Below are 21,760 nucleotides of genomic sequence, written 5' to 3' on the forward strand. Positions count from 1 at the left end.
AAGCTCCAGCGATCCTTTCATGGACCGGTGCAAGCATCTCGGAGTTGGAATATACGCTTTGATGAGATGATCAAAGTTTTTGGGTTTGTACAAGGTTTGTGAGAAACTTGTATTTCCAAAGAAGTGAGTGGGAGCACTATAGTATTTATGATAAAGTATATGTGGTTGACATATTGGTGATCGGAAGTAATGTAGAATTTCTGTAAAGCATAAAGGTTGTTTGAAAGGGGTTTTTCAAAGGAAGACCTGGATAGAGCTACTTGAACATTGAGCATCAAGATATATGGAGATAGATCGAAATACTTAATAGAAGTTTCAACAAGATGCATGCCTTGACAAGTTTTTGAAGGAGTTCAGAATATGTCGGGGATATACCCCGCAGTGTAACCCGGCTTGGAGTATGACCCGCCAAAGGACTTGGCGACTCAGCAGTGACCTGGCGGGCGACTCATACTTGTCCCCACATGCGACTTAGATAAATGACAAATGCCCAAGGCCCGGCGTACACCCTGGCATAAGGTGGCTCATAGAGAGGCCAGGAGGGCCGGCTCACAAGAGAAGGCCCAAGAAGAGGGCAGACTCCCTCACAAAGGAAACAAGACCCAGATTAGGATTCAAGAGAGACTAGTCCTATTCCTACTTCTAGTAGGACTCTACATGTAAGCCTACCCCTTCCACCTATATAAGGAGGGGTAAGGCGCTCCAAGAGGGACAAGATTCACAACTTAGGTCTAGACAAGACAAATCATGAGATAGACAGATTAGACACCAACGAGATTAGAGGTGGCGAGTCTCCACTCTTGTAACCGAGATCATCATCTTCATCAATGCAACACAAGCATGACGTAGGCTTTTATCTCCATCAGAGGGGCTGAACCTGGGTAAACTCGCGTCTCTCGATTCCGACCAACCCCTTCAAGCCGCCACATGGTTGCGATGGCCTGACACCTAAGTTCTCTCACGAGAACATCTGCCGTGAAAAAACCACGACAGTTGGCGCCCACCATGAGGCCTTCGCACGGTGGAATTGTGTTCTTGGAGGGAAATTTTTAGGGATCAAGAAACTCGCGGTGGATCGGATGAAGAAGGGTCGTCATGGTTGCGTGTTGTGCACTTTCCACGCGCAATGTTGTTATCCACAAGTCAAAGACAAGATTTTCTTTGTTATTATGGTGACAGCTTTGGCGATTTGTCGAACCGGAAGTTGATGTTCATGAAATTTTGCTTCGGAGCTAGAGTCCCGAAGATTTCCGGAGCAGCCGCAATTGGAAAATCAAAGGCGAGTCGTTGTTTACGAGAAGGAAAAGTTGATCTTAGCATTGCTGGCACGACATCCATCAACCAACCACCTCAGGAGACGAACATGAGCTGGGAAAACGAGATTAGCATATAGTGTCTTGCCGCATGATTCCAAAGGAAGGGAAAAGAAGAAATAAAAACAGAAGGAATAAGTTCCCGAGTCAGATACTACTTAGCTCTGCAAAATACGTGCAACAGATCGATTGATTAAAGGAGCCAGAGGAGATTTCCATATAAAAGATGTTGAGTTGTTGACCATATCCGAGCTCGAGCCGGAGGGAAAACAAGGCGGACTCGTCAGAACGGCCTCGACCCGGATCACAATACTTGTGTTGATACATAGACAAAACATTGTCCCTAGTAAGCCTCTAGTTGACTAGCTCGTTGATCAAAGATGGTCAAGGTTTCCTGACCATTGGCAAGTGTTGTTACTTGATACCGGATCACATCATTAGGAGAATCATGTGATGGACTAGACCCAAACTATGAACGTAGCATATTGATCGTGTCGTTTTATTGCTATAGTTTTCTGCGTGTCAACTATTTGTTCCTATGACCATGAGATCATATAACTCACTGGCACCGGAGGAATACCTTGTGTGTATCAAACGTCACAACATAACTGGGTGACTATAAAGATGCTCTACAGGTATCTCCGAAGGTGTCCGTTGAGTTAGTATGGATCAAGACTGGGATTTGTCACTCCGTGTGACGGAGAGGTATCTCAGGGTCCACTTGGTAATACAACATCACACACAAGCATTGCAAGCAATGTGACTTAGTGTATGTCACGGGATCTTGTATTACGGAACGAGTAAAGAGACTTGCCGGTAAACGAGATTGAAATAGGTATGCGGATACCGACAATCGAATCTCGGGCTAGTAACATACCGAAGGACAAAGGGAATGACATACGGGATTATATGAATCCTTGACACTGAGGTTCAATCGATAAGATCTTCGTAGGATATGTAGGATCCAATATGGGCATCCAGGTCCCGCTATTGGATATTGACCGAGGAGTCCCTCGGGTCATGTCTACATAGTTCTCGAACCCGCAGGGTCTGCACACTTAAGGTTCGGCGATGTTTTATGCGTATTTGAGGTATATGGTTGGTTATCGAATGTTGTTCGGAGTCCCGGATGAGATCACGGATGTCACGAGGGTTTCCGAAATGGTCCGGAGATGAAGATTGATATATAGGATGACCTCATTTGATCACCAGAAAGTTTTCGGCATTACCGGGAATGTACCGGGAGTGACGAATGGGTTCCGGATGTTCACCGGGGGGGGGGGGGGGGGCAGCCCACCCGGGGGAAGCCCATATGCCTTAGGGGTGCCGCACCAGACCTTAGTGGGCTGGTGGGACAACCCAAGAGGCCCTATTAATGCCCCAAGTGTAGAACTTTCCCTTCTTGTAACCTTCCATGTGGGGCCACCTTGTCAGAGATCTTGAGGATATCTTTCGTGCTTTGAATTCATGTGTGTTCCCTAGTGCTTACTTCCCTTGCATGCATGAAGTACATATGATCCCTTGCCATAGTTATGTTTGCATGCCATGATCATTTGCATTTGAGTCTAATGGGAGTAGTGTTGTGGTGTTGTGAGTGCATGTGATCTTGCTAGGATTAGGTGGTGGTTTTGCACTACCTTGTGATGCATGTGATAATGGTGTGTGTGAAGTAGGAGTGAGTGCTAGTCTTTTAAGCTCTTGCTTTCAAACTCCTTTTCCCTCCTATGTTTATTCTTGCCAAAATTCCTTCTTCCCAAAGATGATTCAAAAATGTCTAGTGGTTAGATGAAAATGTGCTTATGAGGAGAGGCAATTTTGCTGATTCGATCTTTGACTTCTAAAGGTGCAAATAAACCAAAACAGTAGAGTAATTACTGTTTTGCATCTATTTCAAAGGCTCCAAATATTGTGTTCCTATTTTAGTTTATTAGGCCATATTTTACCAAGACCAGGGGGTTTTTTCCTTTTATTTTTTTCCCTACCAGGTGGCTGTGTATATTGCTTTTCTCTCAGGCCCTATTTTTTTTATTAGAAATTATTCCAGGTTTCTTTCTCTCTACCTAGAGCCACTTGGGCCTTACCCCTCTTCCCTGGCCCAAGTGCATGCGCGCCAGAGCCCACTGGCGAGCGTTCCTTCTTCCTCCCGACGTCATCCCTGTACGACGCGCGCTCCACCTCCCGATCACTCTCTCTTTGATCCAGCGGCTCGAGCTCGCCTCCCGAGACGTTAAACAGGAGCCCGAGGCCTCCTCCTCCGCCCTAGGGTTCCCTCTCCTTTCCTCCCCAGCGCCGCCAGTTTCCTCCTGTCCTCGCTCTTCCCAGGTAGCTTCTGCGAGGTAGCAGAGAGAGAGAGGGTGCAGCGCCTCCTCCGTCAACCCGCCGTCCCGTCGTCTCCGGCACCGGCCGCCATGCCCGGGGGCTCGGGGGGCTCCCCGCGTCCCATTCCCGGCGCTAGAAGCCCCGGAGAGCGGCCACGCCGACGACCCCGAGTACGCCCAGGACGTGGCCGTGGTGCTTCTTCCTCCCCGTCGGTCCGGCATCGCAAGGACGTCTTCGTCGTCGGCTCCTTCCTCTCCGGCGCTCCTCCTCCCCGTTCGACGCCCCTCTTCTCCCCAAGGTGAGGTTCTCCGCCCTTGCCTCCTCCTCCGCGGTTCGGTCATGTTCTGCAGTAGAAGCTTCGTTCCTTCTCTGCTGCGGTGGGTCGTCTAGATAGCGGGCACAGGGTATGAGGTGAGATGGTGTCGCCTTGCTGCGGGATGGTAGGGTTAGCAGTAGCAGCAGCAACTCCTCCTCCCAGCGCGAGGATCCGTCGCGTCGGCAGGGCGTGCGCCCCCTTCTCTGACGGAGGCCTCTGCCCGTTGGAACCCCAGGTCTGCAGCGCTAGTGGTTCCTGTTAGTTCAGCTCGCGAGTAGCATAGCGGAAGTAGGAGGAGGGCTTCCTCCCCCCTCTCGGCAGCAGCGCCGTGCCCAGAGGACCCTCTCGTCATCGGTAGCGCAGCTCGGCAGCGCCGGCAGGGAGGCCCGTCAGGTTCTCTGCCGCGTGCTCCCAGGCGGGCAGGGTTCCGGCAGTTGCAGCTCCGGCAGCCAAGCGGAGTCCTTTACCCGCGCTCAGGGCGAAAATGGATCCCCCGAGAGTCCCGCGGGCCCCGCCGTTGGTTTCCCCCGCCGGTGGTGGCCGGGAGTGGCGCCGCCAGCGTCCTCGGGTCCGGCCGCCGGCGGGATGCTTCTCGTGAGATGCGGGTATATCTGTTTTACCTTCTAGCCTTAGCCAGACTCCGGTTCGTAGCCTCGTGGTAGTGTCTCTCGGTCGCATGCATGCGCCTGTTGAGAGGTCTAGGGATCGAGTCCCCCCCTCGGCGCCTTTCTTTTGTGGTACTGGTAGGTTTAATTGTATCAGTGGGCTGCAGTCACCTTACCCTGTGTCTCTCCTTTCTCATGTCACCAGTAGTGCCGCAGCACCGTGGCGTGAGCATGTGTTGCTGGACACCAGGGCACGGGATCGAATCCCAGCAGCCCCTGACCTTTTTTTTTCTGCTTCTGTTTTTTTTCCCTTTTCCGTCTTTTAAAATTTCTGTGTCCTAGCTCCTACACTTTTGTGTCTTATCAGTTTTGTTCCCTGTTGTTTTATTGCAAACACTCCTACGCAGTGGTGATTGCTCCTGTTCCTGCTAGAATAGTGGTATAGATTTAGTTGTGAGTATGTTTTACATACTAGGGGTGATAAATAGTTTTGCTAGCCGGTGATGCTCATAGTGGTTGTACCTTGGAGATGAGGAGCCAACCTTGATTAGGGCATGATGCTAGATGCCTTGTTAAATATGGGTGTAGTGTTTGGAGGTGATTAGTTGCCCTAGCTATTCTTGCAAAGCCCTAGCTTGTGAACCTTGGTGTGGGCTAAGGGATATTGTAGTTTTATTAGCTTGCTTTGACATAGTGGGGTGTGGGTGTCTCCCTCTCATCACATGTTTTGGGGTGAAGTGAGGTTCTAGATAGCTATCTATGTTAGCATGTGAGGGTGTGGATTGTTGTGGTAGTTTGCATATTGATGGTGACATGAATACTAGGAAGATCCTAGTGACGCTTGTGAGAGTGTGCACCATCACATGCCCATATGTGGAGGGTGTGCATACTCTCTTGTTAGTTTAAAGATTTCTTATGTGTGAGCTTGATGCTAGTGCTTGAGAGGAATTGTGTGTGTTGGAGTTGTTGATGTGCATGACACAAACATGGGGTTCAAACCCCCATGTCACTTTGTCATTGTGCACATGAAACTCTCCTAGGTAATTGTCATCTTAAAAGCATACCTTATGGATTGCATTTTCATTTTGTTGAAAGTCTGGGCTTTGTTTCCATGATATAGATGGAGCCCAAAGGCATGGATCTTGGTGTGTTAGTTGTAGGGGTTTGTGCTCAATACCACAGTGGTGTCGAACACCTCTTGGGAACTTGTGTGTGCAAACTATGCCTAGACAAAGTGGGCATGTGGTTGGGAAATTCCAGATTTTTGAACTCTGAAAAATTTCACTAAGTCTGGGATGCTGAGAACATTTTCTTCCCCTGTAGACAAGGTTGTTCTGGTAATTATGTTGAGAACTGGACTTAGTTCAGTGCTAGTGTTTTGAACCTGGTATGTTTTTGAAGCTTCCTGTCAATTTTCAAGTCATTTGGAGTCCAGTAGCTTGTGTTTTGATTGCTGTCAAAAAGCTTCAGAACAGAAACAGAAACTCAGGTGCAGGAATTTTCACTAAGTCCCTGAGAACTGATGGTTTTGGGAAAGTTTGTGGCCTTGTCTCTTCTAGAGTTTAATTCCTTTTGCTGTGATTCTTGCTGGAGATTGTAGTGTCCTTGGTTGGCAACAGCCACATATATTATTTGTCGTATTTGAAGACCTGTAGCTATGTTGCATGTGGCTCACAAGCAGCTAAGATGCAGAAACTGGCAGATTGCGTAGTTTTGACATTTTGTTCAAAGTTTGTGTTTAATTGTTGTTGGAGTGTTCTACCTTGCTCCATTTCATTCATGTTGGGTTAATATATGTCTTGGCGACCTGGGAACACCAGATTTGTGCCAATTGTGTGTGTGGTGATGAATCTTTCACGTAGGGCTTCATATCGTGTTACGTTGATTCCCGTTGTTCCGTAGCTCCGTTTGCAAAGTTCTTTATATGGTTTTGCACCGTTTTTACGAGATGCATCTGTTCATTTCATTCCCATGCATGTCCAAATAGTGTAGTGCAAAGTTCTGTCCAGGAACTTGTCGTAGTTTATTTTGCTTGTGCTAGTGTTGGAAATAGTAGTGCATGCTCAACTTCCATCTCATGCATCATGTGATTGTTGCATTTTGTGGTGCTGCTGTTCATTGAATGTTATTCTTGTGTTGGGTAGCACCGGGAGCGGAGAATGAATACGTGGAGTCAGGAGAGTACGTGCAGGACGATCCAGAACCATTCCAAGCTGAGGACATCACAGGCAAGATGACATGACCTTGATCCCATATCTAGACTTGTTATGGTAGTTTTGATTCCACGTCATATTGCTCGATGCCTACCACTGAAAATATATTGCCTCTTCATATGCCATGAGCCCAAACACCTTACTCTTTCCTAGCAAATTTGCATGGCTAGGTAGGCTTGCTCAGCTACTAAAGTTAGCATTGTTAGTTGCAGGGGTTTATAACTCATGAGTTGCCATGAGCTTGATATCATTATATTAGTTTCTGCTATTTAATTAATGTATCTATATATTTGGTAAATGACGGGAGGCCTAGCCTTTTGCCGGGTGTCTTGTTCCGTTATTGCCGCCTTAGTTACCGGTTACCGGTGTTTGATTCCATAATGATCGCTCCTAACACGTTCGGGGTTGTTATGGGGACCCCCTTGATAAATCGCGTAGTGTTAAGGCTTGTCCGGCAGGACCCAACTTTGGTACTATCTGCTAATCACCTAATAATAATCTGCATAGGGAATAGCTACCCCGAGGATCCTAATCAACAACCCGGGCCAGTGCTCCTCATGAGTGTTGGTCCAAACTGGGCAGACTATGGGGCCACCACAGGGTAACCTGAGGTTTGGTATACCTGTAGTGTGACTCATCCGGCGTGTCCTGAGACTGAGATACGCGGCTCTTATCAGGGTCGTCGACACGTCGGGAGGTCCTGCTAGTCTTGTCTTGCCTTAGCGGTGTATCTTGCATATAGGAATCCCGGTGAGACTTTGGTTTTCCTCAGAGCTGAGGTTTTCCTCTAAGGAATCCGACGAGATCACGAGATTCGTGATAGAGGATGCCTTTGCGGCCTGTGTTCGTTTGTGATGGACTAGTTGGAGCACCCCTGCAGGGTTTAATCTTTCGGAAAGCCATGACCGCGGTTATGTGGCAACTTGGAATATTTTGTTAACATCCGGTATTAGAAAACTTAAATATAAACTAATAAAATATGCCAACTGTGTGCGTAACCGTGACTGTCCCTTCGAAGATCTCTCTTCGATCGGGAACACGGTGGGGTTATGAATGCCGTAGGTAGGTGTTCAGGATCACTTTCTGATCAAGTATTCATGATCGTTAGTATGGAACACTGTCACTTCTCCTTTGCGTAAGCTAGCCACTTATTCAACCTTAGGATGCAGCAGCCTGAAACACTTCATCCCTTCCTTACCCAATAACATGACTAGTTCTGGCACCAAGGTCTTAGATTCCTGAGTCCCCGTGGCTCACGGATTCCTCCGAAACTCCCAGCAGGTACAGGTACCCCAGAGGCAGATGATCCCGATGGCACCCGGCTGGCGTGGCAGTACGACGAGGAGACAGATCGCCTTTACGTGAACTATCCAGAGGACTGAGCCGTGGTCGTGATCGTGGGCCTGCAGCGGGTAGCATAGCATTTTCCTTGTTTTGTAGTCCGTACCGGAACTACCTTGTTTGTATCTACGTTGTACTCTGTATTTTAATAAGAAGACAGTTGAATCCCAGATTGTCTACTGTAAGTATTATTATTTGCTATGTTTACTTGCTTGCGAAACACTTAGATGCGCTTCTTTCCTATTCGGGGCCTCGACCCCCAGATCGGAAAGGACCGTATCTTGGTCGTTACACCCTATGCGCAGGAATCAAAAGAAAAAGAAAAAAGGGGGAAGTGGGAAAGTTGAGAAGGACTCCACCTTCCAATCCTAGTTGGATTAGGATTGGAAGGGGAGGACTCCCCCCTTGCTTCGGCCGACCCCTTGGGGATCTCTTGAGCCTCAAGGCAGGTCCCTCCCCCTCCCTCCTATATATACTGAGGTATTAGGGCTGATTTCAGACAACTTTGCCACGGCAGCCCAACAACATACCTCCACGGTTTTTCCTCTAGATCGTATTTCTGCGGAACTCGGGCGGAGCCCTGCTGAGATTGATCACCACCAACCTCCGAAGCGCCGTCACGCTGCCGGAGAACTCATCTACCTCTCCGTCTCTCTTGCTGGATCAAGAAGGCCGAGATCATCGTCGAGCTGTACGTGTGCTGAACGCGGAGGTGCCGTCCGTTCGGCACTAGATCGGAGCGGATCGTGGGACGGATCGCGCGACGGTTCGTGGGACGGTTCGCGGGGCGGATCGAGGGATGTGAGGATGTTCCACTACATCAACCGCGTTTATTAACGCTTCCTGCTGTGCGATCTACAAGGGTACGTAGATCGGAAATCTCCTCTCGTAGATGGACATCACCATGATAGGTCTTTGTGCGCGTAGGAATTTTTTTGTTTCCCATGCGATGTTCCCCAACACGGTGAACTCTCGGAACCCATTCGTCACTCCCGATACACTGCCAGAATTGCTTGAAACTTTCCGGTAACCAAATGAAACCATCCTATATATCAATCTTTATTTCCGGACCATTCCTTAAACCCTTGTGACATCTGTGCTCTCATCCGGGACTCCGAACAACATTCGATAACCACACATATAACTCAACTATACTAAAACATCATCAAACCTTAAGTGTGCAGACCCTGTGGGTTCGAGAACTATGAAGACATGCCCCAAGGCACTCCTCGGTCAATATCCAATAGCGGGACCTGGATGCCCATATTGGATCCTACATATTCTCCGAAGATCTTATCGGCTGAACCTCAGTGTCAAGGATTCATATAATCATGTATGTCATTCCCTTTGTCCTTCGGTATGTTACTTGCCCGAGATTCGATCGTCGGCATCCGCATACCTATTTCAATCTCGTTACCGGCAAGTCTCTTTACTCGTTCCGTAATACAAGATCCCGTGACTTACACTTAGTCACATTGCTTGCAAGGCTTGTGTGTGATGTCGTATTACCGAGTGGGCCCCGAGATACCTCTCTGTCACAAGGAGTGACAAATCCCAGTCTTGATCCATACTAACTCAACGGACACCTTCGGAGATACCTGTAGAGCACCTTTATAGTCACCCAGTAATATGCTACGTTTGATGCACACAAGGTAATCCTCCGGTGCCAGTGAGTTATATGATTTCATGGTCATAGGAACAAATAGTTGACACGCAGAAAACAATAGCAATAAAACGACATGATCAATATGCTACGTTCATAGTTTGGGTCTAGTCCATCACATGATTCTCCTAATGCTGTGATCCAGTTATCAAGTGACAACACTTGCATATAGCCAGAAAACCTTGACTATCATTGATCAACTGGCTAGCCAGCTAGAGGCTTGCTAGGGACATTGTTTTGTCTATGTATCCACACATGTATCTATGTTTTCATTCAATACAATTATAGCATGGATAATAAATGATTATCTTTAAACAGGAAATATAATAATAACTATTTATCATTGCCTCTAGGGCATATTTCCAACAGTCTCCCACTTGCACTAGAGTCAATAATCTAGTCCTCAGATCGCCATGCGATTTACACTGTAGTAAATCGAACACCCATAGAGTTCTGGTGTTGATCATGTTTTTCCCGTGGAAGAGGTTTAGTCAGCGGGTCTGCTACATTCAGATCCGTGTGCACTTTGCAAATATTCACGTCCTCTCCTTCGACGTAGTCGCGGATGAGCTTGAAGCTTTGTTTGATGTGTCTGGTCTTCTTGTGAAACCTTGGTTCCTTTGCTAAGGCAATGGCACCAGTGTTGTCACATGCAGAGTTATTGGATTTAGTTCGCTTGGCATAACTCCAAGATTGGTCATGAACTGCTTCATCCAGACACCCTCCTTTGCTGCCTCTGAGGCAACCATGTACTCCACTTCACATGTAGAATCTGCTACGACGCTTTGCTTGGAACTGCACCACCTTACCGCACCCCCATTAAGAATAAATACGTATCTGGTTTGCGACTTAGAGTCATCCGGATCGGTGTCAAAACTTGCGTCGACATAACCTTTTACAACAAGCTCTTTGTCACCTCCATAAACGAGAAACATTTCCTTAGTCCTATTCAGGTACTTCAGAATATTCTTGACCGCCGTCCAGTGATCCACTCCTGGATTACTCTGAAACCTGCCTGCCATACTTATGGCCAAGCTGACATCTGGTCTAGTGAACAACATTGCATACATGATAGAACCTACGGCTGAAGCGTAGGGGACAAAACTCATTTGTTCTCTATCTGCCGCAGTTGCTGGGCAATGAGTCTTACTCAATTTTATACCTTGTAACACTCGCAAGAACCATTTCTTGGAGTGCTCCATTTTGAACTTCTTCAAAACTTTATCAAGGTATGTGCTTTGTGAAAGTCCTATCACGTGTTTTGATATATCCCTATAGATCTTAATGCCTAGAATGTAAGCAACTTCTCCTAGGTCCTTCATAGAAAACTTTTATTCAAGTAATCCTTTATGCTCTCCAAAAGCTCCACGTTGTTTCCAATCAGCAATATGTCATCCACATATAATATTAGAAACGCCACAGAGCTCCCACTCACTTTCTTGTAAATACAAGATTCTCCAACCACTTGTATAAACCCAAATGCTTTGATCACCTCATCAAAGCACTTATTCCAACTCCGAGATGATTGCACCAGTCCATAAATGGACCGCTGGAGCTTGCATACTTTGTTAGCATTCTTTGGTTCGACAAAACCTTCGGGTTGCATCATATACAACTCTTCCTTAAGAAAACCGTTAAGGAACGCCATTTTGACATCCATCAGCCAGATTTCATAATGGAAAAATGCAGCTATTGCTAACATGATTCGGATGAACTCAAGCATCGCTACCGGTGAGAACGTCTCATCGTAGTCAACTCCTTGAACTTGTGAAAAACCCTTTGCCACAAGTCGAGCTTTATAAACGGTCACATTACCGTCTGCGTCCGTCTTCTTCTTAAAGATCCATTTGTTCTGAATAGCCTTGCGGCCCTGAGGTAGTACCTCCAAAGTCCATACTTTGTTCTCGTACATAGATCCTATCTCGGAATTCATGGCCTCCAGCCATTTGTTGGAATCTGGGCCCACCATTGCTTCTTCATAATTCAAAGGTTCATTGTTGTCTAACAACATAATTGATAAGACATGATAATCGTACCACTCAGGAGAAGTACGTGATCTTGTCAACCCTTCGAGGTCCAATAAGAACTTGATCCGAAGTTTCGTGATCATCATCATCAACTTCCTCCTCAACCGGCGCCGCAGCAACACGGGTTTCCCCTTGCCCTACGCCACCATCTAGAGGGACTAGAGGTTCAACAACCTCATCAAGTTCTATCTTCCTCCCACTCAATTCTTTCGAGAGAAACTCCTTCTCAAGAGAAGCTCCGTTTTTAGCAACAAACACTTTGCCCTCGGATTTGAGATAGAAGGTATACCCAACTATTTATTTTAGGTAACCTATGAAGCTGCACTTTTCCGCTTTGGGTTCCAGCTTTTCAGGCTGAAGATTTTTGACATAAGCATCACATCCCCAAACTTTAAGAAACGACAATTTTGGTCTTTTGCTATACCACAGTTCGTATGGTGTCGTCTTAACGGATTTTGATGGTGCCCTATTTAAAGTGAATGCAACTATCTCTAATGCATAACCCCAAAACAATAACATCAAATCGGTAAGAGACATCATAGATCGCACCATCTCTAATAAAGTACCATTACGACGTTCGGACACACCATTAGGCTGTGGTGTTCCAGGCGGTGTCAACTGTGAAACAATTCCACATTGTCTTAAGTGAGCACCAAACTCGAAACTCAGATATTCACCCCCACGATCAGACCGTGGGAACTTGATCTTCTTGTTACGATGATTTTCAACTTCACTCTAAAATTGCTTGAACTTCTCAAACGTTTCAGACTTGTGCTTCATCAAGTAGACATAACCATATCTACTCAAATCGTGAGTGAAGGTGAGAAAATAACGATATCTGTCGCGCGCGTCCACACTCATCGGACCGCACACATCGGTATGTATGATTTCCAACAAGTCACTTGCACACTCCATTGTTTCGGAGAACGAAGTCTTAGTCATCTTGCCCATGAGGCATGGTTCGCACGTGTCAAGTGAATCAAAGTCAAGTGACTCCAAAAGTCCATCGGAATGGAGTTTCTTCATGCGCTTTACACCAAGATGACCTAAGCGGCACTGCCACAAAAACATGGCGCTATCATTGTTAACTCTAACTCTTTTGGTCTCAATGTTATGTATATGTGTATCATTGCTATCAAGATTCAATATGAACAATCCTCTCACATTCGGTGCATGACCATAAAATATATTACTCATAGAAATAGAACAACCAATATTCTCTGACTTAAACGAGTAACCGTCTCGCAATAAACAAGATCCAGATATAATGTTCATGCTTAACGCAGGCACTAAATAACAATTATTTAAGTTCATAACTAATCCTGATGGTAACTGAAGTGAAACTGTGCCGACGGCGATTGCATCAACCTTGGAACCATTTCCCACGCGCATCGTCACTTCATCTTTCGCCGGCCTTCGCTTATTCCATAGTTCCTGTTTCGAGTTGCAAATATGAGCAACAGAACCGGTATCGAATACCGAGGCACTACTACGAGAGTTGGTTAAGTACACAACAATAACATGTATATCGAATGTACCTGATTTTTCCTTGGCTGCCTTCTTATCAGCCAGATACTTGGGGCAGTTGCGCTTCGAGTGACCCAGACCCTTGCAATAATAACACTCCGTTTCAGGCTTAGTCCAGCCTTGGGTTTCTTCGTCGGATTGGCAACAAGCTTGTCGCTCTTCTTGGAATTAACCTTATTTCCTTTGCCGTTTCTCTTGAAACTAGTGGTCTTATTCACCATCAACACTTGATGCTCTTTACGGAGTTCTGACTGTGCGACTTTCAGCATCGCGAATAACTCGCCGGGTGACTTGTTCATCCCTTGCATGTTATAGTTCAACACAAAGATCTTGTAGCTTGGTGGCAGTGATTGAAGAATTCTGTCAATGATAGCCTCTTGCAGGAGTTCAATCCCCAGCTCACCTAGACAGTTTGAGTACCCAGACATTTTGAGCACATGTTCACTGACAGATGAATTCTCCTCCATCTTGCAAGCATAGAATTTATCGGAGGTCTCATACCTCTCGATCCGGGCGTTCTTCTGAAAGATAAACTTCAACTCCTGGAACATCTCATATGCTCCATGACGCTCAAAGCGACGTAGAAGTTGTTAGAGCATATATCTCCATATGTGGTTTTGGTAATTGATGGCAATTCCTATGGACTAATGGTTGCCTTAAGTTATATTTATAGGATTTGTCCATAGGCACTTCTTGAAGTCCATCTGTTGGGTTCAAGGAGTTTATATGATGACCAAGATGGTATTCAAGGTATTATCCAAAGAATGGTCATAGAGACACAAGGTTGATCAAGATCTCAGACAAAGAGTAAATCAAGATGATGAACACACAAAGCGTACAAGATGTACCGAGAGGGATCAAGTGATCCCATGGTATGGTAAGCATTGTCTATTACGCGTTTGTGTACTAACCCATGGTCTTCGTGAGAGTTCTATGTGGGGGTTAGGTGTGTTTCCATGGGCTTGCGTCAAAAGGAAGATCTCATACAACCCATGAAGGATGACGTCAAGTGGTGATCGTCATCAAGATTGCGATGTGCAAGTTCAAGTGGATCAACACGAAGATATCATGCTTGAAGCCTGCCGTCCATTGTGGAGGCAATGGACTTGTGAAGATATACTGAAGAGCGGCTCACCCATGTTGTGTATGGGGGAGCAATCAATTAGTCTTCATCAAGCCAACGCAATCAAGAAGGTGGTCCATCTTGAGGAAGCCAAGATCATCGTCATCTAGCTCAAGAGGACAAGGTGCAAGGTATAGGTTTGCCCTTGATAGTTTTTTTGTTTTAGGATAGATCAACGTTCTGTCAAGGGGGGCTCTCAAGTGAGTAGCTTGATCGTATCGTTCGTTGAGAGCTCAAACCATTTCCATACTTGCATCATACTTCTTTGTTCTTATTTGGTGTTTCTCTTTGTGAGTTTTAGAGCTTATGGTCATCTTCATGACAAGCTCGAGTTCATCGAAAACGGAGTCCATATGCATCTACTATGATGTTTTCGATGTTGGAGTTTTTGCTGGTTCTTCATTCATAGAGGTCTCAGGTCTCTATATCATTGGCATTTTCATATCTGCATGGTCTTAAGATTTCAACAAGCTTGGGTTTGCTCGATCCGGAGCTCATATGCGAAAGTTATGGCTGTTTCAGTGGCGAGCGGTAGTACCGCTGGCCCTAGCGGTAGTACCGCTAGAGTTGGCGGTAGTACCGCTGTCCCAGTGGTAGTACCGCCCCTGGTCAGCGGTAGTACCGCTCCAGGACTTTAGTACCGTCATCCTTGCGGCTGTACTACGTCGGACTTTTTGCGAAGACTTTCTTGGCGGTGGTTGGCCCGGTATTATCTTTGCGCTACCATGGGCTCAGCGGTAGTACCGCTGCAGCCAGCGGTAGTACCGCTGCAGCCAGCGGTAGTACCACTGGGCTCGGGCTTTAAGTGGGGGTAACAGTGTGATTCCTTCGCCCACTATACAAAGGGGGTCTTCTTCCCCCTTGGCTTGATTCTTATCTGTTGAGCTCGTGTTCTTCCCCCATTGTTGACCTTCTTAGAGCTTGCTAACTCTCAATCCCTCCAATCATTCTTGCTTGTTCTTGAGGGAAAAGAGAGAGGAGATCTAGATCCACATCTCCACCAATCACTTTCTCCTCTATGTGAGGGGAACCCCTTGGATCTAGATCTTGGAGTTCTTTGTGAGCTCCTTGTTCTTCCTCTCATATTTCTCCATATCTTTTGTTGTTGTGGAGGGATTTGAGTGTGAGGGACTTGACCACTTCGTGTGTTCTTGCCATTGCATTAGTTGCATCGGTTTGAGTTCTCCACGGTGATACGTGGAAGTAAGAAGTTGAGAAGCTTATTACCCTTTGGTACTTAGTACCCTAGAGATTGTTCTTCGTGGATGCTTTGGCGTCCTAGAAGCTTGGTGGTGTCTTGGAGCTCAATCATTGTGGTGTAAAGCTCGGGGCAAGCGTCGGGGTCTCCAATTGGGTTGTGGAGATTGCCCCGAGCAATTTGTACGTGTACGGGTAACCGCCCCCAAGGGTTGCCATTTGTACGGGTTCGGTGACCGCCCTCAAGGGTCCCTTAGTGGAATCACGACATCTTGCATTGTGCGAGGGCGTGAGGAGATTACGGTGGCCTTAGTGGCATCTTGGGGAGCATTGTGCCTCCACACCGCTCCAACGGAGATTAGCATCTGCAAGGGTGTGAACTTCGGGATACATCATCGTCTCTGCGTGCCTCGGTTATCTCTTATCCGAACCCTTTACTTATGCACTTTACTTTGTGATAGCCATATTGTTTATTGTTATATATCTTGCTATCACTTAGTTGTTTATCTTGCTTAGCATAAGTTGTTGGTGCACATAGGTGAGCCTAGTTGTTGTAGGTTTTGTGCTTGACAAATTAAACGTTAGTTTTATTCCGCATTTGTTCAAGCCTAAACCATAATTATTTTAAAGCGCTTATTCACCCCCGTCTAGGCGACATCCACGTCCTTTCAATTGGTATCAAAGCTAGGTCTCTCTTTATTAGGTTTAACCACCTAGAGAGTAATTATGTCGACTAGGGGTTTAGGATTCACTGACACTCTTAGTTTCGATGGCACAAATTTTGATGTTTGGGTAATTCGCATGCTTAATCACTTTCGGGTCTTGGACCCAAATTTAGAGCGAATTCTAGATATGGGGTTTTTTTCCTCCAAAGGATTCTCAAAATATATCTTTAGAGGATGAGAAAAACTCTTATCTCGATGCTCAAGCTTCTAATGTGTTTTTTGATGCTTTGAGCAATGTAGTTATATTCCAACTCATGCCATTCCGGGATACTCATGAGTTGTGGACAAAGCTTCAAGATAAATATGGTATGTACAAGATTTGTGGGAATGATTGTTCTCCCTCCACCTCCGGTCGTGTGGTCTTCTCAACTTCATCTACTTCACCTACATGTGGATTGCCACAAGGTAAAGATATGGTGAGTAGTGGAGATCATTGCAATGATGATAGTGGGCTTATTATTGATGATCCTTCATCAGTATATTATTGCAATGCTTCATCTTTGGGCGTTAACACTTCGAGCACTCTAAATTTTTTACATGCTTGTGTTGATAGTCCTTGCGTGTCATGTAAAAACTGCTTGACTGAATCTCATGATGATATGCTTCCTATATCTTGTTGCCATGATAAAAATGTATCTATTTCCTCGGGTTGTTGTGCTAACAATGTAGAGGAAATTCATCACTCCATGGAACAAGATGTGGCCTTGAATGATGCTTTAAGGGATCCTACATCATCATCTATTGTTACTCACTTTTGACTTATGGCTAAGGCTTCAAAGGTATCTCCTACTTTAAATCCCAATATATCTCATGATGATGATGTTGATGATAATGGGGATGAGGATAATGATGAAGAGAGTGATAATATTGCATCCTTAAAAATTAAGGGTGAAATAATTTTTAAATCTCTTTATAAGAATAAACTTGCTTGTTCCAACTTCTTGGAAATCATGTCTATTGCCACTGAGGGCAAGAAATACATTGAGGAGTTGGAAGCTCATCTTGAGGAGCATGAGGCCATCATTGAGACAATGGAAGGTCATGAGCGTGATTACGCTAATGAGATCGCAGAGCTATCTCAAGCTCTTGAAAATGAACAAACCACCAAGGAATCTCTTGAGGAAACCTTTGCTCTAGAATTATCTAGATTAAAGGAATCCCATGATAGAGCTCTCGAGGTGGCTAATGATTTTAGAACTAAAAATAATAAGCTTGAAGTTGCACATGCTAAACTCCTTGAGGACTATGAGCACCTCAAAAATGGCTCAAGGGCTATTAAGAGTTCTAAATGGCAACAATTCATTTCTGATAAGAGGAGAAGCCAATCTTTCCAAGGGCATCCGTCTTGCACTCAAAATTATTATCGTACTCAACCACCCCCTCTTGAATATGGTTGAAAACATGTCTAGCCATCCGAAAATGGTGACGGAACAATTGATGTTTGAAGAGAGGATTTGGGTTCTCGAAGTAGTCTTTCCAGAGTAGGAAATGACCACTCTCCCGGTTGCGATTCAGTGTTGGCCTGTGCCCCGGTATGGGGCCCTTAAACTGTGGCCGCTCCATACTTACGCGGTCATGGACGACCAACGCAACCGCCACCATCTCCTCATCATTAGATGAAGAATCATCAGACTCTAAAAGAACGTTGTGAAAAAAAAATACTCATCATCGGAGTCCATTTGTACCTTGGCAAAACGTCGAACACCTTGCGGGCGTTGTGGAAGACTCTGGCCGAAGAGGAGCCTCAGGTCCCACCGAGAGAAAGTAGCAGAGCTAGGCGGCGGCGGATGGAGATGAGGCTGCCGGGAGGTCGAGTCCGCGGGGTGGATCGTTGGCGGCGAAGGCGAAAGTGGGCGCCGGGGGGCGGGCGGGTGATTTGGAGGCGAAAGAGGGAGAGGAGAATGACGTACATGCCACCGACTGGTGGGCTGGGGGAAGAGAAGGGCGGGCGAGGGCGTCCACTTTGTGTCCGCAGCAACGCAAATGGCGCCCAAATTGGGGCATGAAATGGGTCGCGGACGGACGAAAAATAGACATGCCTCTGTTTGGGTCGACACGTTGAACCGACTTTTGTGTCCGAAGCAATCCAAACGGACATGGACGAACGAAATGAATCGTCCGGTTAAAGTTGCTCTTATAATCACATCCAATAGTTATAATAATAAATAAGACATAACTAAAACTTAATTAGATGAGTTCTAGCAAAACCGCAAAAGAAATCGCGCCAATACCCAGTTTCAGCGAACGGTCATCGCAGATGACGTGACGACGCGTCCCTGCTTCAAGATTCGTCCACCTCATCCAACGGCAACCAACGCGCCCGTACGAATTAGCTTGTTATATCAGACGTCAGGTGAAGCTTTTAGGTACAAGAAAAGATCTATCTGGCATCTTTCCATAATACTGTATTTAGTATTTACAGGTGAAGCTTTGATGCCTCCAGTAAAGTTTAGGATATTCGGCAAATTAAGGAGAGCCAACCAACATGCAGGCGTCGATCGATCGACCATGGAAGGAGGAACGCTCATGGTCTCTCCACCGAGCCGCCCTAGAAAGTCGGCACGACGCCGCAGCTGGAGTCAGACAGCGCGGCTGCGGAGAAGTACTGGTCCACCTCGAGGTCGGCGTCGGCGCGCTTGGCGAACCGCCCCTTGATCCGTGGCCTGGTCTCGGCGTAGGCCTTCCGCGACGCGTACCTGATGGTCTTCTCGAACCGCCTCATCTTCCTCTTCTCCCTGTACCGGTGCACCCTGGCCTCCCTGTCCATCGCCATGCCCATGAACTGCGGCGACGTGTGCGCCGCCGTTGAGAAGAGGTCGACGCTGCTCTCGCTGCGCCTCATGTACGAGCTGCTCACATCCTGGACGGTGCTGCTGTTGTCCGGTGACGATGACATTGAAAGCTGGAAATAATAATTAAGACGAGACAAGTACGATTAGAAGGGCATGCATGGAGAGATCAATCAGGCACTCTATAATTAAGTCGATCTTAAGCTTCCCATGGTTACGTGCTGTGCTGTGACATTAGAAGGGAATTGAGATGCATATCTGAATGTCCAATCGGATTTTGCACATCTACTAGAAATTATTAACAGCTATGTGGAGATCTTATAGGCTCGTGGACAGTTGCTAGATAGAGATCAAGTCCATATATAGAATTCATTCATGCAAGTAACTCACGCTGCGTTCGAATGTTGCGCCAAATCCGTACCCATGGTTAGAGTTTTGTGCATCGTACGCCATCTCCGCCGTGAAGCCCTGCCGCTCATGCAGCTGCGCCACCGGCTCACCGGGCACGACGAGCTCGTGGTCGTGGCTGCCCTCGTTGCTCTCCATCCCGTGGCCGTGGTAGTCCTTGCTCGACGCCTCCTTCTCGCCTGCTCGTCCGAGGTCGAGGAAGTCAGCGACGAGCGCGTCGCCGAACGCCGGCGCATCCGCCTCCGATCCCCGGAGCGGATCGAGCAGCAGCCACGACGTCGCCTCCTCCTCCTCTCCCTCGCGGTCGTCGTAGTAGGACCTCCGGCCCTCGCGGATGGGCCAGGAGGAGTTGACGCCGCCGGGGCGGACGACGAAGGCGCCTCCGGCAGGGGAGGCCGGGGCCACCGCGCCCATCGGGACGCGGCGGTGGCGGCTGGCCAGCGTGTTCGCCGAGTGCACGTCCGCGTCGCACGCGGCGCAGAGCGCCGCCGAGTCGGCGCGGCAGTAGAACGCGCACGGCGCCGAGCGGCACGAGTCGCAGCGCTGCTGCAGCTGCATGCCGCCGACGCCAGCGCTGCCGCGCAGCTGGCCACGGAGGTCCGGCTCGGCCTTGATCATCGCCGGTCGCGAGGTCGATCGGTCCAGTTCACCCGCCGCACAGGCGGGCTATATATACGCTTATCCTGTACCCCCACTCACCTCCGTCGGCTCTATCACGCGCAGCAAAGAAGGCTGGAGCGCAGCAGGGTGCAGCGTGCGGCCCTGTGTTTTGATCTGGTTTGGTTTTCGTCTTGTGGACGAGAGTTAGACAAGTCGGGCGACACGTTGCGGGGTTCGAACGGCTGAGAGAGGCCGGTCCCTTATCTTGTGGCCTGGCGCGCTCACGGTGGGACCGGCTAGAGGGCTTGGTGGGGCCCACAGGATAAGCGGGCTGCTGCTCCTGGCCAGTGCTGGCTTGCGCTTTCGACACGTCTACGCGCGGGTCTCCGATGGCGGAATAGTCAAATCTTATCTGCAACTTCAGATTGTCAAGGCTGTTGTGCAAGAATTGCCATGTCATCGGTCTTTGTAAATTGCCAAAAGGACATGCAATGCAATTATTGATCAAATCTTAGGATTTTAGTTGGGGTGATGACGAAGAAAAGAAGAAAACTGCACTGGTTTGCAAGATGAGCATTCCGAAGAAGAATGGGGCGCATGGGTTTAGGGACCTTCACAATTTTAATCTTATTAGGCTATTAGTAAAGGAGTGGTGACGATCAATGTAGAACTCAGGTTCATTTTATGCACGTGTTTTCAGCGTAAAGTATTACTCAATTGAAAATATCTTAAAGGATGGACCTAAACGGGGATCATCATACACAAGGGAGCGCCTTTTTGTTGGAACTCAAATATTTTAGAGAGGTTGTATTTGCTATGTCGGCACGGGATCTCAAATCAATATCTAACAGGATCCTTGGATCTCATTCATTGTCTATCGTAAAGTTGTTATGCCTAAGGGATCTTTCATGCTATCTTGTGTCGAAGAGCTAATAAACCCATGTACATGTGCATGGGATTGTATTTGACGTGTTCTTTTGGTGAATGTTGAACGAATACAACAAATACCTCAAAATATTCAAGAAATCGGTGAACTTGTGGGAGAGAAATACAATATACCGGGTACATTCTCAGTTCGTCCGGCATACTAAAATGAGTGGGAGTACGAATTCAACCATCGAGGGTCTTGTCCAGATGGATAGGGAGCGGTAAACTTGATTCATATGTAAGTGTATCTAGTGCCCCTTTTGCGGTTTTCGTGTATTAAAGACAAAAGGGTTAAGGGACTAATGTTTTTATGATTATACACATGAGAGAAAGTCCCAGGAAATTTTGGTTTAACCAAGAAAGACGAACCCTAAAAATGTACTATATGAATAGTGAAGGAATTGGTGTACCCTTTGAAAAAATTGAAGTGAAGAATTTGAAACGTGAAGTGTGTTAGGGCATATTTCTCCATATGTGGTTTTGATAATTCATGACAATCCCTACGGACGAATGGTTACCTTAAGTTATATTTGAAGAATTTTTCCATAGACACTTCTTGAAGTCCATTTGTTGATTTCAAGGAGTTTATATGATGACCAATGTGGTATTCAAGGTATTATCCAAAGAGTGGTCATAAAGACTCAAGGTTGATCAAGACTAAGTCAAA

General features: G+C 46.8%; 1 protein-coding gene across 1 annotated transcript; it reads right to left on the minus strand.

Moving 5' to 3' along the window:
* Positions 1 to 18,736: 18,736 nt before the first annotated feature.
* Positions 18,737 to 20,391, minus strand: LOC123398465 (zinc finger protein CO3-like). Its single transcript, XM_045092933.1, has 2 exons — positions 19,549 to 20,391; positions 18,737 to 19,271 (listed from the first exon to the last, which is right to left on the minus strand). Exons 1-2 carry the CDS (start codon positions 20,182 to 20,184, stop codon positions 18,918 to 18,920), a joined length of 990 nt encoding a protein of 329 aa, XP_044948868.1. The 5' UTR covers positions 20,185 to 20,391; the 3' UTR covers positions 18,737 to 18,917.
* Between the last annotated feature and the right edge of the window lie 1,369 nt (positions 20,392 to 21,760).

Source organism: Hordeum vulgare, chromosome 5H (genome assembly GCF_904849725.1).
Source record: "Hordeum vulgare subsp. vulgare chromosome 5H, MorexV3_pseudomolecules_assembly, whole genome shotgun sequence".
In the NCBI taxonomy this organism is placed as follows: Eukaryota; Viridiplantae; Streptophyta; class Magnoliopsida; order Poales; family Poaceae; genus Hordeum; species Hordeum vulgare.